Source organism: Thunnus albacares, chromosome 1 (genome assembly GCF_914725855.1).
Source record: "Thunnus albacares chromosome 1, fThuAlb1.1, whole genome shotgun sequence".
Lineage (NCBI taxonomy): Eukaryota > Metazoa > Chordata > Actinopteri > Scombriformes > Scombridae > Thunnus > Thunnus albacares.
In genome coordinates this window covers 24,821,156-24,847,258 of record NC_058106.1, presented here as the reverse complement: position 1 = coordinate 24,847,258, position 26,103 = coordinate 24,821,156, and the positions used below count along the sequence as shown (strand labels likewise).

At 39.6% G+C, this 26,103-nt stretch overlaps 1 protein-coding gene across 1 annotated transcript; it reads left to right on the top strand.

The window, feature by feature from the left end:
- Positions 1 to 6,148: 6,148 nt before the first annotated feature.
- cdh15 (cadherin 15, type 1, M-cadherin (myotubule)) lies at positions 6,149 to 26,065 on the top strand. The gene is made up of 14 exons (XM_044351475.1): positions 6,149 to 6,418; positions 16,215 to 16,382; positions 17,906 to 18,061; positions 18,551 to 18,695; positions 19,328 to 19,509; positions 20,074 to 20,202; positions 20,385 to 20,567; positions 21,578 to 21,822; positions 21,939 to 22,075; positions 22,632 to 22,862; positions 22,946 to 23,185; positions 23,477 to 23,625; positions 23,849 to 24,040; positions 25,172 to 26,065. The coding sequence occupies exons 1-14, from the start codon at positions 6,368 to 6,370 to the stop codon at positions 25,370 to 25,372; spliced, it is 2,409 nt and encodes an 802-aa protein (XP_044207410.1). The 5' UTR covers positions 6,149 to 6,367; the 3' UTR covers positions 25,373 to 26,065.
- The last annotated feature ends 38 nt before the right edge of the window (positions 26,066 to 26,103 follow it).

Sequence of the window (26,103 nt, the reverse complement as noted above, 5' to 3'; positions counted from 1 at the left end):
TTGTGTGAGTGTGTGTGTGTGCTGCTTGTATATTTGTGCGCAAGAAACAGAAATCTGACATTTTACTCTCTGACAGATAAGCGGTAGAGAAAGAAAGAAAGAGTGTGTGCATGTATGTTGCGTGTGTTTGTGTGTGTATGTGTATGTGTGTGTGTGTGTGTGTGTGTACTGAGGCAGACATCCACCCTGGGACAGTATGTCATCGATTGAGCTGCAGGAAGAGGCCTATTATCTCCAGCCATGGTTCAAGCGGGGGAGTCAAGTGTGTCATATGTGTTGGCTCTAATTGGCAACCCACCCTGGTGGAGGCTGACTGGGGCGAAGGCTGAGCCGCAGCAACCCAACCACCTCCCATTCTCACACACTCACCCCTCCGCCGTTGCCTACGGAAATGTTACATTGTGCTGTTGGAGGCTTTTGAGTCACTGTTGTCTGTCTGCACTGACAAACAAAGAAATTGCAGATTTCATAGGATTAAAGCAAGAACGCGAAACAAAGCAAAAGCAAAAACATATCTGCTTTAAAGACAGACATTATGGGAAACAAGGCGACAAGCTGACTTTAATGCATACATATTATATTTGTACAATATAGTATTTGTTCAATGTTGTGGAGGTGGAGCGAGTTGCTGCATTTCCATTTCAATTGTGTCTTTGGTATTCTGTTATTTTTATTATCATCCTGCACTTTACTGTCTGACTTTTGCATTGTGAGTCTATGTCTGCTGTCTGCCTGCTTAGTATTTTTCCCCTACACCCCCAGGGTCATTTGTTCTTTTCTTCACCAGGATCTCTTCTTAGACAAACCCTCAAATCTCACAAGTTTCCTACAGTATTTCCTCTCCTCGCCTTTAGAGCTTTATGCTAAGATGGTCTAACACTGCCCTCTGCAGGAGCACAAAATCACAACATTTCTTATAAAAATGGAACAAAAAATGGAACATAGTGCCATCAAAACAAAAACAAGACATTACATGATTAAATCAATTGCTTTGTTTCTGATGAGTCACAATACAATCTTAAGGTGGTTTGCTAGGGGAAAAAAACAAAGCAGAGAGAGACAGATTCTGACTGCACAGATAAAAATGTCCCATTTTAGTCTCTCACAAACATGAACTGCTTAACATTTGAGTTTGTTTTTGTGCCTCGGAAACAGCAATTCAGCATTTAATGTACTGTAAGTGATCTAATTTGAGTGAAGAATGACATAATGTGATAAGGCACAGGCCTATTATAACATTTTCTAGCATTTTATGTTTTATATTTGTTGAAAAGTGATTTTTTTTAAACAAACTTTTTGCAAAACTGCAGCTTTGGCAAATGTTTTAACATCACATCAGTAACTCCCATTGATGGCAGTATAACAGAGGATAATTTCTACATTATTCTGTAGTATGCAGAAATCATATTAGTGCTTTGCAACGCACTTCAAGCTTTGGCCCAATTAGTTGCTTGTTATAGAGCCTGTAATACTTTGTTGGTCTAAGAATTGACTTCCTGTTAAAGAGGCAAGCAGGCAAAAATAACCCTTATAATAACCCTAACCCTGTAAAGAAAGGAATAGGTCAAGTCGCATCATCTGACTCGAGGAAGGGGTTTTCCCATTTATGTATTTATTGAACATAAAGAAGACTAGCCTAACAAATCTAACCTAATGAATTATCAAAGCAAAGATATAGTGGTGTTAGTTTGCTTATTCCTGGACAGAGATCAAGAGACATGAGCTGAAGCAGCCACAGAGTTAATGAAAAAAGGACCTTTGAAAAAAAGGATCCACCGGATAAATGACTTATTAGCTGAAGATGACTGAAGATATGGACCAAATTTCATCCTGTGAATTGTGAAAGTGTGATCAGTCCTAAAACAGATGATTTGTCTGTTAAAGGAGACAAAGCAAAACAGTTCAGTTACATTTTCCACATTGAGTGTAGTTAATGAAAAATGTAAAAAAAAAAAAAAAAAAAGCATTTTTCCTCTTCGGTTGCATCATATTATTCCTTACGATGATTAAAGTGTTTATTGATGAGCATATGACATTTAGATGGAAAATAGCGCAAAAATCATCAACTTCACCCCGTATCTGTCACTGCCGTTGGTGATAGTGAAAACCAAGAGGCTTCCTCTGCCTCCTTCCAATATTCATCATTAATAGTGTTACTGTCTGCCTGGTGAGCCAGACAGCTAGCAGTTTTGGTTCCTTATTTCCTGATCAGTGGGGCTCCAAGCCACCTGTGTGTTCAGAAGAATATTGTGTAGTGAGCTGACTAAGGCTTCAAGAGCACCACAAGTCCTCTTTGCTATTATCACCTCAGTGGGACCCTGCTCGAACACGCTTTTGAGACTCATGATCTCATTTCACCGTGTTCTGCTGGGTCTGATTACTGATTGGGTCTTCAGTGATTCAAAATTGGTATAAGTTATAGTGCAGTGCAAAAATTCTCCCTTTTCACGTCATCCTCAAAGTCTTTAGTCTCTACGCTGGCTAGCTGCAATTCCTTTGAACTGTTAACTGACAGATAAAATCATTACTAGCTTAATTTATAATAAGGTAAATCCTCATTTTTGTTTTTTTGCTATGAAGTATCCAAGTCAAAGTTATTTAAAATGTTTATACGAGAAGTGTTTTTTTACAATCTTCCCTATAGATCAGCAAGGGATACAAATATACAAATACAGTCATTGAGATGAGGTTCCTAAAGAAAACAAAAGTGTTCTTAAAGCTGCAGTAATAAATATCTTTGTATTAATAATGGATCAGATTATATTTAATGTGAAAGGGATTGCTCGTATGACAAACCCTGAGAGTGTTATCATTCAAGTCTGCAGCTCCTCTCAGGTCTACAGAGCCTTTAACCTCTTTTAGCTCATAGTTTTAATGTTACGTCCTGCACCTTTACTGTTTTGGTTCACTCTCACTGCTCTCGTCTCTCTGCTAAAAGGAGAGTAAATATTGGATTATTCGTTAGGCAGCTAGAAACACAACTCCAAATAAATGGAGTTAAATAAGTGCAATTTTGCAATGCGCTGGATGTGTAAATAGGCAACTGCTTGACAACATGTTACCCATGTCAATTTATGAGGTGATAATACGGTTTGTTCTGCTGCCCTTAAAAGGCCAAAAATCCATTTGCAGGTTTAAATAATAAGAGGACCCTCCAAAATGCAAAAGAAAGGTGTAAAGGGAAATATTATAAAATTCATTCAGTGATAAAGCAATTGTTTTAAATAGGGTACATTTTGCTGTGTAATTTAGCAAAAGTTGCAAGCTACAGCCAGTCTTTCTGAGTTGATGTGGGCTGTTATCACTGCCTAAAGTGGGCAGCAGAGCGCTGTCTCTGAATCTGTAGAAATAGTTTTGGGTAGGGTTTCAGTAATTGGTTCAACTTTCAAACTTTCAAGCATCAAGTCTTGTAGTCAAGACTTGGTCCTGTTCAAAAAAACAACTGCTCTTGAGATTTGACAGGTCAACAGAAACACACACACACTAACCCCTTTTACACAAAACATTGATCTAGACTACCTGATGGGCAAGCTATACACCTCCAGCACCACATGAAACGTCTGCATGCACTGTGGTATGAGAGCCTGTTGTTAGAGCCGGGTGTTGGGGGGGGGGGGTTTGAAACATCAGGACGGCTCCTGCCAACTGCCTCTGCCTGACATGACAGAGACAGGTGCTGTAAAATCACCCCTTTATACCAGAACTGTCTCTCTCACACACACACGAACACATGCAGACACCCACTCTGCACGCACAGTCAGCCTGCCAACACACTCAATTATTTCACCGTTCTGCTTTCTAACGTGAGAGTTTCTGTACTGTAGTATCGACATTATCTCTATTTCCTGTGTAACTGCGGATTCATAATTCATAGAGCTTCAATTGTGTGCTTGATTCCTTGTTTATGTCTGTGGTACTTTAATGTAGTTGGATTTTCAACATGAATAGATGTCTGTTCTGCAAGTAAACGTGTGTCTCTGTGGGGGGAAAGGGAAGCCACTGTGGTCCGAAGTTGTTTACTTTCTAAAGATCCGTATCAACCTCTGACCTGTGAGCTGACTTGCTGAGAGGGTGTTGAAAGTAGCATTGAGGAGATCTGGACTCCATACTCTCCCCCTCTAACCGTCCCTTAATGCCAAACACATCTTTCCTGTCTCCCTTGAAAACACGTAAACAACAAAACAGCATCTTCACTCTGTTTTTGCCCTCTAAGGTGTCGCAGCAGAGGTGGCTGCCCTAAAACACTTCATCAGTCATGGCAGCATCTCAGCAAATTCTGTGCATGACAGACATGGCAATCTCTTTTTGACATAACCCATAGAGCACCATAGATCTTCATCATATGCTTTGACAGAGTATTCAAAATAGCAGGAGATCAAAGGGTTCGGGCTGAATGTTCTGCATGTGCGAAGGCACAACAGGAATCGCACTGGACAGGGAGGTTACGTATGTGACCTCATGACATGAAGGTTGATTCAGACAAGCAGAAGAGGATTCAAGAAGAAAGACAGTTATTAACTATTTTTGATTTTAAAGAGAAGAGTGTGTGATGCTATCAGGTGGGGCCTGTGTAAACTGTGTAACCTGTGTAACTTTACTTTAACCTTCCCTATTTAGCCTTTATAAGCAGTATATAAGCAGTTTATATGGTTTCTAACACACTACTGTAGCAGCTAGTTAGCATATTCTCCAAGTAGGCAAGTTTAAAGTAACGTGATACTGTTTTAACTAAAAACTGAAAATAACCCATCATTTTATAAGTTATTACTATAGGCTGATGGAAAATGAATGTGTGCTTCCGAAATGTCAATTGGTCCAGAAAGCAATTTAAAGGAATAGTTTGACATTTTGAGAAACATGTTTCTTTTTTCTTGCAAGAGAGATAGATGAGAAGATTGATACTCACCCAGCTGGTTAGCTTAGATTAGCTTATCTTAGCTTAGTTTAGCTTAGTTTAAAGACTGGCCAAGAAATAAGTTAATTAGTGAACTTAAGAGGTGCTGGTAGGCTGATTTCATGACTATTGGACAAGAGCCAAGCTGTTTCCTCCTGTTTCCAGTCTTTATGCTAAGCTAAGCTAACTGGCTACGAGCTGAAGCTTTACATTGAACAGATAAATTTGAAAGTTATTATAATAGGTTTATTTATATAGCACCTTTCAAGAGCAGACATCACAATTCATAATAAAAACACATCAGCAACAGACATTATATGCAGACATCCAACTAAAAACACAAGGAACAAAACAAAATTAAACAAAAGCAAATCTAGACAAATGGGTCTTGAACTGCTTTTTAAAGGCGTCCACAGTGTCCACAGATGTTAAGTCCAATGGGAGAGAGTTCTAAAGTTTAGGAGCAACAACCTCAAAAGCACAGTCTCCTTTTGTCTTGAGTCTGAAGCGAGGGACAACCAACAAACCCCGATACGAGGACTTCAGATTCCTACTGGTGTTATATGGCTGTTGTAGCTGGTAGAGTGATTATGTCTTTTGGTATATTAGCAAGGTGGAAAATAGCTCTGTGTTGGTAGAGACAGGAGCCACATATAAGATTCAGCTGCTGAATTGTATTGTGATAGGACTGATAGTTTTATTGCCACAAAATCATATGACTTCATGAGCTGATTTTGGTGAAGGTGACTGCACCTTGTGTCGGTGCAGTGCGGTCATAGCTCCTTGAATTTGGAATCACTTCCATCAGAGCCTTGGAGAAGACACATTTGTAAAAGGTACTTTTAAATACACTTTTTCACATTTCAGCGGCATTTTGCTGGAAAATAGTTTCACATTTCCTAGATTGTTTCAGATATTGCCTTCGGTTTCTCTCTTTTTTTGTCTTCCCTTGTTTTGTCTCTTTCTGTAAGGCATTATTGTTTTGAAAAAAGCCAGATGAATAAAGTTCACTTACTTACTGGTGAAGACAGTGTTTCTGTCTACACCACCAGCAGCTGCCCCACTTCTCTATTCATCTCTCTCTCTCTCTCTCTTTCTCTCTCTCTCTCTCATCGGACTTGTGAGTGACAGCACATGTGCTGGGGTACATGGGAGGGCCGCTGCTGAAATTCTAACCCCTACCCCACGACTGTGAGACATACCCCAGCTATGGACAGGGAGGAGCTGTGAGAGACAGACTCTGGGAGAGGGAGAGAGGGAGAAACAGAAAGAGAGAGAGAGAGAGAGAGACTGTGAGAGTTAAGGCTATCAGAGGAGAGAGAGAGCGTGAAGGAAAGAGGGGGACAGGTTTCAGGGTTGCAGAGTTTGGCCCAGTGGCGCCTCTCAGGAGCCCAGTTCTTAGTGGAGGAACCTCAGATCTCTTAGTCATCAGAGGTCTGTTAACACTGAGTTTCTGAGTGCAGGTTCTGGAGGATGGCAGCGCGGATGTTGATGGCGTGTGTGCTGGGTACTCTGCTTTGTCAGGTAAGAAAAACCACTGTCTCTTAATTTTAATGTTGACTAAAATTAGCGAAAGGTGTTGATTGATTTTTATGTCTGTTAAATGTAGAACAGAGACTCAAAATATTTCATCTCAAAATATTGGCATGTTTATTGATTGTAGTATCTGGTGGCAGTTTTGTGGACAAGATTCACTTTGGATGTTTATATATTTTAACTTTTAAGCCTACAAAAGTACTTGAACGCATGATGACTGATCAGTGGAGCTTCATCCCTCTCCGCTTTCTGATTGCAATAAAAATGTCAATAACAAGTAATTGAACCCATGGATCAGATAAGCTGTTGTTTAGGTACTCCAGTTGCACTGAGATGTGCGATAGCGTGTGATACTGCCCCCCTCTCTCTCCCCCTGTTGTCTGAATCTACGTAGATTCAGCCCACCTCCAAGTTTTAGCTCAGGACTTTTTTTTGTCTTTCTGCCCCATCAGAGTGTGATCTTGCTCCGAGAATGGCCTTTAGCTGCCCTGCTCCTCAAATATACAGTTTATGTTTTTACCTGAGTGATGTCTTCAGCCAAACATCAACTGATTTTCATCGACAGAGGCACTACACTTGCTCTGCAATCAGAGGTTGAGGCCGATCTAAACATTTCATCCTGGTTGGAAAGAGAATGATGAAGTGTTTTGAGAAGGACAAGACTCCAGATGTGTACAGAGGGCTCAGGGCATCATTAGTAGCCCCTGTCAGCAGACGCCATTATGAGATGTAAAATGGATGACAATGTAAACTGAAATATTACCAACAGCACTTCCAACTAACATCAGTCTTTCTCTCTGTTTGGAGAAGTAATGGAGTCCAGGTTGGGAGGGTGAGAGAGATGGCCTCTAGTGATTATTCAGAAAAGTGTTGTGTTTATTCGCTTTATGATTCATTGTAAATGTTTCAGATGTTAAATAGCTAATGAATAATTGATATTATATGGTAATCTTTTCAATCAGTAGTGTGTCTCTGATCTTATTATTATTGTCAAAAGTTCCTGCACTTTGTGGTTGAAAGTCTTTATGGTGAATTTATGCTCCTTTTGAGTTTCAGTTTCATATTCCATGACAAATTGATTGTCAAGAAAATCACTGAAAATATATGTTGTCTCGTTTGAACATGGGGATGATAGAAAACTGACACAGCCACAGGGAAAACCAGTTTGTCACAGTGAGGCCTAACCCCTCCATCAAATCCTCAGTACTTCAGTCATATTTCTATCTATGACCTTCCATATAAAAATGTTGTAAATGATTTGAAAGACTTGTAAACCCTGAAGCATGACCTTTAAGGTGCAGGATCCACTGACACCCCAGATAGCATACGGAAGTGGGCCACTTCAGGCGATGATGCAGCACTGCTGGCCTTCTTCTGGCCTGGACAAAATGGATGTGAGTCTGAAATGGCCCACATGTAAAATAGCAAATATGGCTGAAATATCCCAAATCAAATGTTGGCCTTTTTTGGTAAAGATGCAGTGCTCCCAGGTATGTGTATTCTGGATGTGGGACAGTTCTGGTTTATCTGGTTTGTTCTTGGTTGACATATGGCTTGCTTTTGGCCCAGATCTGGGAAACAGGAGTGGACCGCCCAAGTGCCATCATTCCACGTTGTATGTGGGCCAGATGAAAGTGCCGAACATGTCGGGTGTGGGCCGGATCTGGGCCACAGCAATTTTGCTATCTAGGGCAGGATCCTAGTCCTCAGGCTTGGTGCAGATATTGGAAAGCTACTTGAACCTGAAATGTGGAACTTTTGTTTCCCCCTCCTGGCAGTGAGAATAATTACAAAAACACTATCGATATATGCTTTATGACCATGGATATATTATAAGATCCGGATACCAGATGGCACCTATTCAGTACAGCCTGGCGCATAATCCAAAAAAAATGTCTAGCTTCCGGGTTTACTTGCGGGGGTATGCAGCCCACTGAATATGTACAGCAGTGTTTCTCCCACTGGCCGCGCTCTTGAGTTCCTGCTCAGGCCATAGACTTTACATTGTGATCACATCACATATTTTTTGAATTGTTTTTCTCTGCTCGAGGAAAGTTTTACAAATATAACACCTCCATGGATAAAGATTTCATAATAGAAAGAGTCATAATTGACCTTGTTTGCAGTCCAAGGTGTCCTGTCAACAGTTTGCAGACGTCTCTTTTATAATGGAGGTCTAGGGGGAAAATGCTTTTTTCACCCAAAGGGGAATTTTTCACTGCAATACCGCGAGTGGCCACTGGGAAAAATTGGAAGCAAGACTGAGTGGCGGCGCCATATCCAGGTATTATTATACATCCATGTTTATGCTCCGCAAATGTCGGAGCAAATTTCCAAATGGGCATTATTTGGATAAACTGACCACATACTGGGAATCTAAATAGATTCTTAGTGACATATTAACAGTCCTACAGTGAAAATTACAACAGCTTTTAGCCATGCATACTCAGTATGCCTTGCAGTCCGACGAAGAAACCCGTTGGGATGGGTCGGGATGCCGAACATGCAATTTCCCTGGCAAATCTGAGGGGGAATCAATCATTGCTGGTTGACATAAAATGCAACACTAGTGTGCCAGCGTGGGAATGTCATACCAGACACCAGATTTAAAAACTCTGTATACTGTGAAATGCAGAAAGATTTGCCTGGCGGAGGCTTAATCAGCATTGTGTGAACTTGTTTGGCGAGCGCTTGAACGTAACGGATGTTCGTTTATATGTAAAAGTCCCGCTCTCCAGCTTTAAGCTCTGTGTAGTGAGGTCGATATGGGGTTAAATTGCACCTTCAAGTCCAAGAGAACAAGAGAAGTGGCTCTTTCAGTTTGTTTACTTGGTTTGACGAAATAGAAACAATCTCCATTTAAAAGAATACTCAACTGAAAATCTGTCTTTTGAGTATGAAATGCTCATCAACTGGAGGCTCTGAAAAGTTTATAGCTTGCTCATTTGCATCAAATGGCAGCTGAAGGTTTTTTGGATTCACAGCAGTTAGTGGGGAGTCAGACAGAAAACAGCCCTGCATTAAAACAACTCAGGGGACTGTGTTTGGTGTGAATATGCTTTATGTACCAGCGAGACATGTAACAGATCCATGAATTTAAAGGCTTATCAGATGCTAAAACACAAAGTTTTTTAATACTCAGAGACAGGATTTTACAAGTCTCGAAAGATATAACAGCTTCAATTATTTTATCTTTTGTTAACCACAAGGTAAACTGTAGAAATACTAATGTTCATGTTACCAATTAATCCACCAGGAATGTGCGGTTGCATGCATGTGATTGGCCAACACAGCGCCTTGCTGGATGACATCACATCGTGTCGCAGCAAAAGTTGAGCCTGGTTCAATTTTTTTGACGGATGATCCTTCGTTTTTTTGGGGGGGGGGGTTGCCTATGCATTGGCACCCCCGCTGTGCTCCAATGATTTCCCATAGTCACGGAAAAAAAGCATCAAAATGGCTGTAAAAACCTTTCAAATCACTTGTGCAGTTTAATCCACTCCTCCGCAGTTGATTCTTATCTTCAGTATTTTCCAAACAATTGATTCACCAATAATTTGCTACATATGCTAACTTCCAGCAAAGATTGAGAGCACTTAGGACACAATCACACATCACTGAAGTAGTGCTTTTAGCTAGTTTGGAGAAACAATGAGTGTTTGGAGCATACTGAACATACAGATCAACAACAGAGAAGTGGATTATGCTGCAAGAATGGTTTAAGAGGTATTTGTTTTTTGTTGTATCTCAAAGGATACTTTTATGTTGGTGTAGTCCTTTAATGATAATTTTATAGAATGTTTTGAGTGCCTATCTTTCCTCTATGGTGTAAAAGGACAAGTTACTATATGCTAAAGTTGTGTTCACATGTGAGAAATACATTTTTCGAATTTTCCTCAGTATATCAAGCTTCTCCTTTGGTTTACGTGCATTTTTGGGCAAGGCGTCTATTCTAATACTTGCTTCATGAATAAAACAAGTAGAAATTTGTCATGAATTCTACAAAATCATCAGAATGAAAGTATTTCAACAATCAACAGCTGCCAGTCTGATCAAAAGGCTTTTATCAGTGTCACCTGATAGCTTTCAGTTGTGCTTCAACCCACTCTTTTAATTGTCAGAGGACTGGTGTTGTTTTGAACCAGGCGGTGTTCAGGCCCATTGGTGTATGTTGTGGTGAGGAGTGGGCAGCAGTCACAGCTGTTCCCAGATGCATACGTGATGCCATTTGTCCCGCTCTGTAATCCCCCTTGCGGAAAGAGGAGTGGGCCGCTTCTGGACCATGAAATCGGGTACAAATCAAGTCTGTAGCAGCAGCCAGCTGGTGCGGAGATCTCACTCATCGGAAACAATCAGTCAGAGGATTTAGAGTCTGAATCACAGGTCCTGCTGGGTGGGGATACCTGCAGGCTGTTTTACTCTGACTAGGGTTTCAGAGGGAGCAAAGGGTAGAGAGAGAACTACCAGATCATAAAATCTAGTCGACTGAATAGTGAAGTCAATTTTCTTTCCTTTTTCTTTCGGTTTTTTCTGCCTCATTATTTTTTACAGACTGAGACAGGGATGACCAAGTGGTGACAGTTGTTTTTACAATTGAAAAGTTTTAGCAGCTATGCTATAATGGGTTTTTGTACCACTTTATACCTCTAAAGAATGAATGAATTACCCCGTGTATAGGTGTAAAAAAGGATGCTCAGCAATGACCACAAAAATGATCTTTCAGTCAAAGCTTTTTTATGGCTTAGGATAATTTTTATTTCAATTTTCAATTGTTTTGTGAATTAATGTTTAGATTGATTGTGTTTTTGTTCTATTCTAATGAAAGGAATGTGTCTGATGTAGTTTTTTTGCCATAAATAATAGGGCTTCTATACGATTGTAGTTGGACATCAGGTCATTGTATCACTTTATTTATGCCTTCTGAAAGAATCAAGAAGATTAATCCCCATGCCCTATTGAATAAAATTTAAAAAATAAATTCTCCACTTTAGTTGTCAGTAACTTTGTGTTTTATGCTGATATATAGTCCTACTTTTAGTCTTAGTTTAATGTTATAACCTTGGTCAGCATTCTTGAAGCTCAGACATCTGCTCCACGGGAGACACACACTTGTAGTGGCACCAAAAATAGGGTGTCCATGCCCATGCCAGGCAGTCATGACTTAGCAAAGAGTAGGATTGTGGGACCAACAATGTAACTGAGTGACTGGTCTGAGGACCAGTAACAGAAGTGACCAGAAGGACACCTGTGTGACCTCTAGCCCTGTGGCCAAAGAGGCTGTCAGGCATGCTGCAGGCATAATGTCTCAGCTGCACAGACTTTTCTTGAAGGATTCCTCCACTCACACACTTCTGGAGAGGAGACACTCTGGGCCTCTAGACATTTAGCACAGAGTTGAACAGACACATACTCATTTAAACAAATACAGTGGATTCTCTCTTAGGGGGGGTGATATATATTACACTTTTTGTAAAAAGTACCACTTATCATGGTAAATCATGGTTTGTCACAGTTATATTTCTCCATGTGTGCAGCCTAGTGTAAACATAATCCATAGCATTCCTGTAAGCTTGTAACAACAACCAACATATCAATTCATGTTGATGGTTTGTAACATGTGACAGGCATTTGCACTGGCATATTAAAATGCACTAAAACTAGAGTAGTTTATAGGGATGGCGGGATGGACAGCCCCAGTGGCTCGTGAATGTGCATCCAATAAATAATGCATTTGTAACAGTAGCAATACTTGGAAGGTGGACCACTTCGATGGCTTTGTGAATGAATGTCCAAGATGTAATGCATTTGCAGCAGTGGCAAAAGTTGGAAACCTATTTCATGGTTATCAACACATGGTGAATGCTAATGTGTGTGTGTTTACTACACTCTGAAACTATTTGATATGTGACCCCCACACATCTTGTCTCTTCTCTGATTTTCTTTGCCTGCATATTTAGCCTCTCTTAACAATCCACATGTGACTGCATTAACATTTTTCATTCCTTTATATCTTTATATCTTGTTATTATTTCAAGTTATGATTAGACAATGAATTTAAACCTGAATTTGCTCATTTAATTTTAAATTTCAGGTTATATTACCCATAAAATCAAAGTTAATTATCTATGATACAGTAGGTGAATTAGTACATTACCTCTTGATTAAAAGTTCAAATGAACCATACTAATTACAATGTGACAATATAATTTTGGTCACTAATGCCAAGATCAGGGAGGTAAAATCAAGCTTTCTAGAACTCATTTAACACTCCTCAGCAACTGACTGTTCAACAGTTCTTGCTGTGAGGGCATATCAACCCCAAACAAGCTGTCCATACTTCTGTGAGGGCCTAAGGTGAAAGGCCAAGCCGTAAACGTATCTGGGAAAAGCTTCTAAAACAGTTAATCTGTGTGTGGTGTCATCACTCAGTCTACCAGGAAGGGCACTCATTGGTCTAATTGGTAATGTGACACTTTGGTGTTACCGCAACTTGGTCTGGTAAAAACATTATAAAAGTGGCAGATACTTGGTGGAGACGCCATACAAAACACAGTGTCATCTAAAGTTTGGACTGCAGGGACAGAACAAGACAATTATGTTGTGTAAAAAGGAACTGAAATGACATATCACTTGTTATCTGAAGGTTTTTTGACCATCTAATGTTTTATATTCTCGAACAGCTGGAGGTGTCAGACTTGTTATTGTTGTTTTTCTTCAGTGTTACCACAGACCAGTTCATCAATCAAACTTAAAAACACATTGCACCACTCTTCTCCAGTACACCATGTTTTATTCATTTAATGTTTTCAGCCCTCTTCTCTTGATCAGGGTGTTTTCAGAGGGTCTGTCTGCTTTTGTTAAACAGTCATGCGACATTATAATTGTCTTTTTTTAAAATAGTTTTTACAAAATACCAGATTTACTTCTAGTGGATATAGACATTTACAAGAGAAATATAAATGATCATAAATACAAAACGTTCAGTGTTACACCTAACTTTTCAAAATATTCTTTAGCAAATACAGTCTTTCTTAACCAAGCAGCAACTACCTCAGTTTGAGGCTGAAGCCAATGGTAAATGATAAATGGAGTACACTTATATAGTGCTTTTCTACCTTATTGGTCAAAGCACTTTACAATTTTAGCCAAATTGCCAACAGCAATTTTATCATTTACCCATTCACACACCGATGGCAGTGGAGCTGCCGTGCAAGACCTGACCCTGACCATTGGGAGGAATTTGGGGTCCAGTGTCTTGCTCAAGGACACTTCGACACATGGACAGGAAGAGCCAGGGAATCAAACCGCCAACCTTGCAGATAGTGGATGACCTGCTCTACCTTCTGAGCTGCAGCCACCCTGAAATACAGAAGTACCTTAAAGTGCAATGCCACAGTTGGCCACTAGAAAAAAAAGAAGAAATCCAAAAAATCCCTTGCTCTAATTGACTCCCATTCAAAAAGCGCCAACTTCTCTTAAGAAATTAAGTCAGCAATTTGTTCAACGAGTCATTATGGTCTCAATTGCTCAATTTTGGCTCTCTAATAAGTGTGCCGGTGGTCATTTTGGAAATATTTGCTCTGACTTGAAGACTTACAATAGGCTTTGATGTCTGCTGTGTGGCCATTGATTGACAGCTGTGATTGACAGTTTGCTCCCTGGGCCAGGGACTCGCACCGAGTTGCATCGACTATTGTTGCAACATTTTGTTAACTTTAATGTTATTTGATTACAATACCTGCCCTGTTAGCACAATTTACCTAAAGTAGCTAATGTTGCCCAAGTGTGCATTGCTTGATGTTTACAGTAAGCAAACGTTTCCTCCAGGCACTCCTTGTTTGGAAGGTCCTGGCTCCAAATGGAAAAAGATGGTGCTGACCATAAGCTGCGACTCAGGGCTTCAAACAACCCCTAATGCAAACCAATAGGTGATGTCACACCTCACTACATCTATGATCTTAACTGATCAGTTAGTAAAAAGGCTGGATCTTTCAATACAAAGCAGCAAATTCTGTATTCCTTTAAACAATTTTGTTCCATCTCAAGTCCCTTCCATCTCTTCATATTTATTGATTGCATCAACTACTTTTAAAGTCAGTCTGCAGTTAACCATAACACATTCATCGTCTAATTAAATTTACTTATTCTTTGCTTGGTAAATAAATCATGGTGTGCTGGAAAAGAGCTGTTTAATATGTCTTTAAGTTTGATGGACTTTCACTGAAGCTCACACTGGTTCACACCATTTTCAGAAGACGGTAGTCATGTGAGCTGAAGTGTCCACGAATCAGGCAAACTTCAGAAGCGCTATGTTTGGAAATGCAACTGTGATGCAGCTGTTATTGATTTTGAGGTTAAGAAACAATGCAGAATGTGTGCTATGCCGTTGGAAGTTTGAGGGCTCATACAGTTATTTGCAGAAGTCTTAAGTATTAAAGTACTGTAGAAGGCTATCGAGATGAATTTGTTTGGTTGACATACACTCCTGGAATGTGAGTGTAAACATCTCCAAGTGTGTGGATGACGACGGCTACAAAAGTTAAATAGGTAAGAGTCGAGAATATAGAAGAGTCTAAGATTAGCCTGCCCCCTGACTCGGCCTGCAGATGCCCGCCATGGTTGCCATTCCTCCCTTCACTGTCCAGCAGCATGCCAAAGGATCAGTGTATCAGATCACCCGCCCTAGAGGCAGGGCAGGGATCACAGGCCATTCACAAAATAAGGAATTTGTCCAATGATCCATAATTCTGCTTATTTATTTATTGTTCTCTTTGTTAATAAAAATCTGCATTATTTTCCATGTGATAAAACAGCTCATGCATCAGTATCCAGTCAGATTTAAGTGAAAAGATAAATATAGTACGCAGAGCTCTTTGGCAAATGAATACATCCACTTTCATTTGAGGTTTTGTGGATTAGTTTTGAGCTTTAAAACATATGGGAGGTAATGCTGAATCCAGTGAATTCCCACAGAAAGAAAAGAAGGAAGCAACTTGCGGAAATGTGTACATATGAGAATGTGTGGGTGGATGTTTTGTGTATGTACATTCATGTATGTCAGCCTGTGTGTGTGAGAAATCATGTATAAGAGTGTGTCAGAGGAATTCCTACAGCAGAGCAGATCCGTAAGGTGACCCCAAACTCCCAGTCAGGTGCAGAGCTGAGTATAAAGGGGAATTTGTGTGTGTGAGTGGGAATGAGGGTGGGAAAGCACAGGATCTAAATCCATAGTCGACAGCTGTTGTGCGAGTGTATCTCTAACATGTGTTGTGTGTGTGTGTGTGTGTGTGTGTGTGTGTGTGTGTGTGGGTGTGGGTGTGTGGGTGTATTTGTGTGAACGCGGTCAAGACAGCAATGTGGTGAATGACGGCTTGTGAAATGAACATGAGTGTTTGTGTTTCCTCGTCCTGAGATGAATTTGCACTTAGATCAAAGGAAACTGACAAAGACGTGTGTTAGTGAGTGAAACCTGAAGCCTCGGCACTGCATCCCCTCTGCCCCGCACAATCCCATGGATTTCACATTAGGGACACAGCCTCAGCATTACAGCTAGCACTCAGCCATTCCATCAGGCCGGCGGGAACGTTATACAGTAGCACCAAGGGAGACATGGTTTTACACAGCTGCAGATATCTATAATGACATAATGTGTCCATGAACGAGAATTGCTGGAATCAAATATATACTTCATGTGATCTGACTTACTGACATATATCTCCATGTTAGTGGTAAGCGTTGTCTACATGTTTCTTTTGATTCATGCTGCGTTTGTTGTTTTGTTCAGGTGTGGAGCTCTGCAGAAACCCAGCGCAAGGAGGACGAGCTACGTCCTCAGGCCCTTTACCTGTGGAGAAATCAAGGCAAGGGAATGGTCAGGGTGAAGAGGGACTGGATCATCCCTCCAATCAGAGTGCTGGAGAATAGCAAGCAGGTTCCAGAAGACCTTGTCCAGGTAAAACTGTTTACCTACAGCTATTAAGTGGTAACTGCTGTGTCAGGTCTGATGTAAATGGCACTTAATGGTGAAGGATAGGAGTGGATGTGAGCAGTAGTGGCACATAACTGCAGCTGTAGAGAAGTGAAGGGCATGCTTTAGTAGACACAGTTCTTTTTCCACCTTACAAAATAAATAAGTAAACATATTATCAGTAATAACAGTACTTATATGGCTGCTATAAAATGTCATGTTGAGTCACAGATAGATTAAATGCTATTCTGACTGATATAGTATGTACTGTAGTTTATGGCAAGATTATAATACCTGTCTATTTGTAGACTGGTATTACATTTGATTGCAGTGTGTGCTGCAGCAGTACTGCTGATTATATTACAAACTAGTACTGTACCTTGTTTTACTTTATTTTATCCCCAGTTTTTATATTTTAGTAATGTATTATAGGCTATATGTGTGTGTATATATATATATGCAATTTTACTTTAACTTACTTTTGATTTACATAACCATATGAAATTGTTGTTGTTTTTTTTGCTATGAACCCCAAGAAGAATAGCTGTTGCACTGGTAACAGCTAATAGGGATCCAGATAAATAAATAAGTGACTAAAATGTCTTTCCTCTGCAGCCTAAATCCTCAACATTATTCATTTCCCATTTTCAATCCAATCTAATTTCACACTGGCTAACAATGAACAATTATTTTCATAATCAAGCAATCTCCTTTCGTTTATTTTCCTGATTAATCGTTTATCTACAAAATGTCTATAAAAATAGTAAAAGATCACATCACAGTTTCCAAGAGAGCAAGGTGATGTCTTCATATTTATTTATTATCAGACCAAAAAAGATAATTAGTTAATAATAATATCAAACAGTAAAAAACAGCAAATCCTCACAATCAAGAGACTGGAACCAAAATTATTTAAGTGATTCATCAAAATATAATTGTTAAAATTAAACAAACAAATAAATAAATGAAATCAACATTGTTGTGGATTCATTATTTTTCTGATGATCGACTAATTGATTAATTGACTAATTATTTTAGCTCCAGTATTTGTGCTTCACCTTTAGCCTGTATAAAGATACACAATACTGAATCCACTACGTAGCCATGCACTGTCGATTGTAATTCTTCTTCACAGATGATTAAACACAGCACAGAGCAGTGTTTAAAGGACATGAGAAATGTAAATGTTGTCTTAAGGCTGTTATAGGTGACCCATAAGTTTTTAAATAAATCCTACCATACAAGGAGAAATATCAAGCCACGTTTATATAGGCAATATATCACAGTCTATACAAAATACATAAAATATAGACTACTCGCTATTATTAGTTCAGATTTCCGCTTCCTGCTTTAGGTTAAAGGCCTCTCTCAATTTAAACATTCTTGTCTCAAGGTCCCTAACTGTCAGCACACTAACATCTGGTGTTACGACATATGGTTTACAATCCTCCCTCCACCTTCCCATGAGGTTGTGGTGATCACCGACTTTATGTTCTCTCTCTGTCCAGATCAAATCGGACAAAATCTTTACAGGTGAGGTGATCTACAAGTTAGAAGGACCAGGGGTGGACCAGGAGCCCAAGAACTTGTTTGAGATCGATGATAAAACAGGAATAATCAGGAGCAAGCGGCCACTGGACAGAGAGAAATACAACAGCTTCACGGTAAGAGACTTCTTATGGGAGTAACATGCTAAATCAGCCAGAGACTTTACAGCACAATCAAACAGAAGTACTTAACACAAGCCAGAATGCACTTAATGAGATCTTACATGTGTTTCAAAGCATCGGTTCATGTTTTTGGCTCACAGCATATATCAGTGGCTCAGACACAGTACAAACAGCCAGAGGTCAATTTCCAAGGGCCTTTATGGGCGTCTTGGGAGAGACTTCAGAATGTTTCAGACCAGATGACTTGTGATGTAATCCCATGATGTTGAACCAAACATCCTGCACATTTCTTTCTGCCATTCCCAGCATCTGTTTTGTACAGATACTACAAATACCTACAGTCACCTTGAGTGGCCTGTTGGATATGTTCTTCATAGAATGCATGAGATATATGGTGATTAATAGTAAAAGACAACAATCTCATGATTTCAGTTTTAAAGAACATTTGTCTGTGTGTGTGTGTGTGTGTGTGTGTGTGTGTAGCTGAAAGCCTTTGCGCTGTCCCCAAGCGGAGAAAGACTAGAGAATCCGACCACCATAGAGATAGTAGTGCTGGATCAGAATGACAACAGACCTGCCTTCACCCAGAAGCAGTTCACTGGTACCGTCTCTGAGTTCTCAGTTCCAGGTAAATCCACATATTACACACTACCTTCCAAACCTTTTATTTTTGATCTGCTTCAACCATAGCGTTCCCATCATTAATCTTCTATTCCCTTCTGAAGTTAAGTATATCATTTTTCCCATACTGTTTGTTTGTTTCAGTGTATCATTGAAACTACAGCACACAGTTTAACAGTTGAAAAGCTGTTAAATCTGCTAAACAATATTTTTATATGAATAATGGATCAAATGACTAGTAGTGACGAACCCACTGTTAACTATCATCTGACTCTTCAGTTCCCCTCACCTCTACTGAGCAGAGGGGAGAGTCTCTCAGCTCATTTGTTTTGGTTTTCTGGTTCTCGCATCGCCCTCATTAGCCTTGTTAGCATAAAGAGCTAGCTGGCATTTATTATGAGCAAAAAAGCTCTAATAATTGACTGTACGCTACCTGCCCAGCACCAAATGGCAGATGGACAGACTTAGTGACTAGCTGGTGAACATATTAGAACACTAACACCAAATGAATGATTTTTAAAAAAGCTAAATGTTTTGTTAAGATTGACAGGCCTGCAGCCTCAACACAAATGTCACATATCAGTGTTTGACACCGACTGATCTTTCCACCTGACCGGAGCTTTCAATTGTTTTTGACAGGCACATCAGTGATGTCAGTGTCAGCCACTGATGCAGATGACCCGATGACAGAAAACGCTCATCTGAGCTACTCTATCATCGGCCAGGAGAGCATTCCTGCCAACGCTGTTACCAAGACTATGTTTGGTATCAACAACCAGACAGGAGCCATCTATACAAGAGATGTAGGCCTGGACCGAGAGGTAGGGAGCACCACAAACACAATGTGGATCTCAAATTAATATCCCAACCCTTTTCCTTCAGCAGGTTTCATAAATCATCTAAAAAACCTATATCTACAATTTAAAACATGTTGTGTTAAAAAAAAGTAGTGTTATACTGTGTCTTCTCACAATTGAACACTTGTGAGAATGTCTTGAAAGAAAGCAAATTAACTCCACATGTAAAATTCAGGATAATTCGTGCTGATTGATTGTTTCAATATGAGAATATATTTCACCATATTGGCAGATTTTTAAAAGCCTTTGCTTGGCTTTCTGTTGCAAACATGCTGATGGAAATATTCTCATTGTCTGTTGAGTTATCAGAAAAAGAAACTTCTGAAAACTTTTCATTCATTTACATCAGAAGAACTGCAAAGCAATCCAACAGATTTTTTAGCTGGAATAATTTTGAAATAGCACATATAGGACTCAAGACTCAATCAGTGAAATTTCTATGTCAAGGTTAAGATGCACATTTTTTTTGCAGTGTTAGATGATCACAGTGTGGTTAATGCCATTAAAACTTACTGTACTCTTTCCTAGGTGGTGAAAAGTTTCCGATTAAAACTACAGATTGCTGATATGGGGGGCATGGGGCTAACAAGTGAAGGTGTGGCTATCATACATGTATCTGACATCAACAATCACGCCCCACAGTTCAGCCCTGCCTCGGTGAGTCTCCAAAAATAATATATGAAACAAGATCATTTAAAAAATTGATTCAAAACACTTCAATCACAAGGAATTAAATACTTACATATTAATCGTTAATTCAACTAATCATATATTATGATGTTTATTGTGTCACAGTGGTTTAAATCTTTTGATCTGTTTTGTGTGTGTGGTGCATGTAGTACAGTATGACAGCGGTGGAGAACAGGAAGGACTATGAGATTGGTCGGGTGAATGTGACAGACAGAGATGATCGTGGAACAGGAAACTGGGAGGCCAAATACTCAATTTCTAATGACCCCCATGGAAACTTCGCCATCACTACGGATCCTGCCACCAACCAGGGTGTTGTGATGGTGGTGAAGGTACAGTTGGCTGATCTGCCGTTAGACGTTTGCTGCTCTAAAGTCACACTGATAAACCTATGTGGATGAGGAGACAAATGAATGCCATTAGCATGGTTCCTCACCTCAGCTTTATGATTTATTTGATTTATTTTATCTTTGTTTTGTCTTTTTCACTTCAGACAAGTGAAAATTCAAGGCAAACTTTTCAGGAGTTAAAAAAAAGGATTCTGTGACCAATATGATTTTTGTGGTTTGTCTCATGAGTTTTGTGGTTGTGGTTGTTTTTTTCTCTCAGTTATTTCCTAATAATTGTTTGTTTGTGCAATGCAAATGCAATTTGGTACTAATTACAGCAAAAATTGAGACAAAATTGTGAGACATATTTTCATCAGAGTTTAGTTAGTTGTGTTGAGTTTCTGATGAATTTCCTTGAAAGAGTTGTTCTGTTTAAATAAAATTGAATGCAATGTCATTATTCTTGGACACATTACTCTATATGTGTTGAACTGTATGTTTGTTAATGTCAATTCTGGCATTTTTTGCATTTTAAAGGAACCTGTTAAGAAATTATTAGGAATTTACAGATCCATAAAGTAGAGCGATAGTGTAGTAAGTAAAATCTTCTCAACCCACAAAGGAGAGAATATGATCCTCTATCAAAATGAAAACACTGAAGCTGTAAGTTTTTAGAAGACAACAAGAATATGTTTTTCTTTGCTCCAGGACTGTTCAGTGTGCACCATTCACAAGAAATCAGATACACCAATGACATCCCAAATGAAATGAGGCCCTGAAAAACAACTCAACAACACTCTCTAGTGGTTGAGTTTTAAACTACAAGTTACTCCAACAAAGATGCTTATTTGTCTTTTTTCATTTTCATTTGATGTGGGCTGTTAAAATTAAAATTAAAGTTTGAACTACCGTTTTGCATACAGGTTTATTATTAATTCTTCATTCTTCAGCCACAGTGCAGAGCAGAGTTTTCCTTCCACAAACAGGCTGTTCTGTCCTGTTTTGTCTTGCAGCCCCTGGATTATGAAGCACAGAGTGAGCACATCCTGACTCTGGAGGTGGAAAATATCAATCGTCTGAGCAACAAGGCCCCAAACCTGCCCATGAGCACCGCTACAGTGGTGGTCACTGTTGTGAACGAGAATGAAGCTCCACATTTCAGGGAGGACCCCATACAGATCGTGGTCCCTGAGTCTGTGGTTCCTGGAACAATACTGAAAAGCAATATTGCCTATGACCCTGATAATTCTGTCCTGAGGTATGAAGCAACAACAACACAAGAAGGGTATTTTTTACGCTTTTGAGAATGCAAATAAGATAGTTTATGTGTGTGTGTGTGTGGCTGTAACTGTTCCTCCACTCTCCGTGCTGCAGGTATGATATTAGCAGAGATCCTGAGAGGTGGCTCGACATCAACAAAGATACTGGAGAAATTATCGCCAAGAGAACCTTTAACATGCGATCTCCACATGTTAAAAACAATATCTACAATGCTGTTGTCAAGGTTACAGGTCAGTGTATTTAAATTAAATGAAATACTATAATGTATTTCAACTTATGTGTCACAGAACAGATATTTCTGGTAAAATAATTTGTTTTCATCAAGGAGAAGTAAAGATCTGGGCCTGGCATCCCCTCACTTGCAATATACTTTATGGGAATCATTCATTGTCCATCAGCAGCACACACTTCTCTAACTCTCTAACTCTCAAACTGTCTTGTGTTCAAGTTTCCTTAGATAAGATCCAACTAATGACAACCTTTGACTGTTACATAAATAGATGTAAACTCCAAGAATTTCAACAGAGGCACAAGTTTAGATATACTATAATGAAGCAATTTACAAAGAAGAGATGAGAATATAACCAAAGCCACCTTAAAACTTAATTTTTCTTGTTTCCAATGCGGTTTCCTTTTTTTAAAAAAAGTTTGTGTTCAAAAACATTCTTGCAAGTTTTATTAAAATTGTGAAATAGTCGGACAGTCACACATTCGTTGTTGTGGTATAATTTACAGGCTGTTGTAAACTCATGCAGCATTGCTGTGTATTAACGTTCACCCGTGTAGATGCTGATGGTGCGTCAACTACTGCCACAGTGGCCATCACACTGAAGGAGACCAATGACTTCCCACCTCAGCTCTTCCCTCTGAGTGGCTCTGTATGCAGGGATGCAGGCCGGAAGAGTTCTGGTCTGGTTCTGACTGCTGTGGACGAAGACCTTCCGCCGCACGCTGCACCTTTCATCTTTGAAATGCCCGAAGACGTGTCAATCAATTGGACTGTTATTCAAGTCAATGGTAAGGAAAGAGCATCAGGGGTTTGTTTTCCAGTAACTCTCCTGACCTCACACTATTCTAATTACTACCCTTTCTCACTTCAGATACTCATTCACTGCTTCAGCCCCTTGTAGAGCTGGAGGCAGGAGAGTACGCGGTCACAGTGATGGTGTCAGACTCTGGGAGTCCTATTCTCAGTGCTTATGCTCAGGTCAATGTCACTGTGTGTCTCTGTGACTCCTTCGGAGACTGTAAGTCTGAGGCAGGGGCGGTCTTTGGCTCCAGTGTGGGGATCAGCTTCTTTGCTCTCATTATCATCATGGCCAGTATTGCACTCCTACTGTGTAAGTTACATCTTGAACACATCATTCAGTCTTAAAATCTTGTTTTTTAATTTAACAACCATGACGCTAGCTTGAAACACTTTCAGTTGTTTCCAGTGAAAATCAACTACAATTATAATGTGTGTGAACTACATTTTAAACAAGTTGAATGAAATGACTAGAGGTAATGTCCATTTTGGAATTCAGTGTACAAATAATCACACTTTTTCAAATATGGTTAATTATAATAAGTTACAAATTATCTCAAAAGTCTTGTCTATATGATGTATGTATTAACCTGTTTGATTGCAGTGCTGCTCCTCCTCGCTGTGGCGGTGACCACTTGTGGGAGACACCACCATATCAAGAAGGGAACAGGTCTGCTTGTTGGGGATTCAGAGGATGACATACGTGACAATGTCCTCAACTATGATGAGCAAGGAGGAGGTGAAGAAGATGAGGTAAGGCTACATGATTTGCATGAGAGAGGCTAAGAGAAAAGTTTTAATTAATTTTTTGGTTGATTGTCTTTTGTCTCAACATGGTCTAGGGTTTAGGTCTGAGAGATTGATCGTGAACATACATGACACAAGATCGTCTAGCTATAGTAATCGATGGCATTCATTTCTAAGTGATGATGGAGCAGGCAGTGTTAATCTGCAGCTTGTGCCAATCTGTCTGCAGAATGCCTTCAACATCGACCTGCTGTGGAATCCCCTCGATGCTCCTTCGACCCCCGGGTCCTACTGTCCAGTGTCTGGTGTTCCTCGAGGCAAGCAGCCCCTCAGGAGGGATGCCCCCCACAACCTGCCTTCCCCCACCTACCCACGGAGGCCTCCTGCAGATCCCACTGACATTGAGGACTACATCAATGATGTGAGAGGCTTCCACCATGGCCCTGACTTACCTAAAGTTTATAATGAAAATGCATTTTAAAGGTCTAAACCAGAATCTAAAGCTAAGCTGTTTAGATCTGTAATATTTGTACACAAAGGAACAATGACAGGCCTATATTTTCATTGTGATCAGTTTAGAAAGACATGACATTGTTGATTTTGTATCTATAAATCAAACATTTCTGCTATGTTTGAACTTATGTTGTGGACAAATTACTGAGTAAGCCTTTAAGAGCATCTTACTTCCTATTTTTGATATCTTTCCTATTGAAACAGGATATTGGGATGGGACATGACATAGGGAGATTTCATTCCAAAGTGTAAAGAAACAGGATGGCTCAGGAGAGAGAGGGGCAGTTTTTATTGATAGGAGTGAGAAATGGGCAGCATTTCTTAAAAATCTATAATGGCTTTATTTGACTTTTTATGCATGCCATTGTTGCAGCATGGGGTCAAAACTATATACAGTATATATTAAACATAAATAGATTAAGATACTATAGATATTTTCAAAGAATTACATCATGACTTATAAGTCACACAAATTCATTTTCTTATAAGAAGCATCTTCCTCATAATAAATAGTAAACTCCCCTTAGGGATGAGATAATATCCTCCAAACTGTAATGTAGTTTCACTTGTTTTAAATATTTTTTGCCATGGTAGCAGCATTACTCTAGGAATGGCAATGTTGGTCTGATAAAAATACCTCAACAACTTTTAGATCGCCAGTTTTGTACAATCATGGTCCCCAGAGGATTAAACCTACAGACTTTTTCTCTCCTGCGCCAACAGCAGGTCTCTGAGTTTTCACTTATCCTCTGAAATATCTCAAAATCTACTAGATGGATTGGCACAAAATTTTATTTAGACATTCATGGCTTCCAGGCTTGTCGAGGTTAGGAGACGTCAAATAGTTAAGACCATGTCACTTGTATCAAGGTAATTCTATTTAATTAAAAATCTTTGACATCTTTTGTATATATCCCAACCCCAAAAATGTTTACTCTGACTTTTCAACAGGAACTTGTGTCATAAATTAAAGCAGCCTTCCCAGGCCATCTGCTTTAACCTTATCATATGAAACATCTTGTTATATTTCTCCCCTCAGGGCCTGGAGGCTGCAGACAATGATCCTAATGTGCCTCCATATGACACAGCCCTGATCTATGACTATGAGGGAGAGGGCTCACTGGCAGGCAGTCTCAGCTCCATTGCTTCAGGCAGCTCCGATGGAGACCAGGACTACGACTACCTCAACGACTGGGGACCACGCTTTAAGAAACTGGCCAACATGTATGACCCACGTTAAGATGGAGAGCAACCTACAGAAAGAAGATCTGTGTGACTCAACACCAGTTAGGGGACATGCCTTGGGGTGTTTCTCTGGACACATTTGACAAGTTTTTAGTCTATGACTGGATTTGACATGTGCCAAGGAAAAATAAACCAATGCTATGCAGAACAATTCGTCTTTAACCTAAAGTGCCTAAGGTGAGGATCATTTGGACAGAAAATGACTTGTTTAAATGTTTAGTGGAGAGCTCAGGAGAAGTAAACAAGAAAGAAATATCAATTGTTGATAGGATCGGCTGCAAAGAGAGGAGCTGTGCATGCTGCAAGGCAAACAGAACGTGTGTTGAAGTGTGTGTCCATGTCTGGTTTTGTTTCTCCTCAGACTTGGATTGTTCAGTAATGATGTATACAACAAACCGGAGACATTAGAAAATCTTTTAAATGTATTTCTTTTTATATATTATTTTATAAGATGAATTTGCTTTGATATTGATTTTGTTTGTCTTTTTATTTTATCACAAATCCTCCATTCCAGCATCTGTTAGCAATCTTTTTTGGAAGCCACAAAATATGACTCAACAAAACATGCTGTACCACATGATTTTCTGGAATCAATGTATCTGGAGGTGAAGACTTTGAATGATGTTTTTTAATATGTTCATTGAATTTCAATTATACTGGTGTTTACAGAATAAATGTAAATATTTTATTTAGTGTGTGTATTGCTCATTATGAAGTAAGATACTC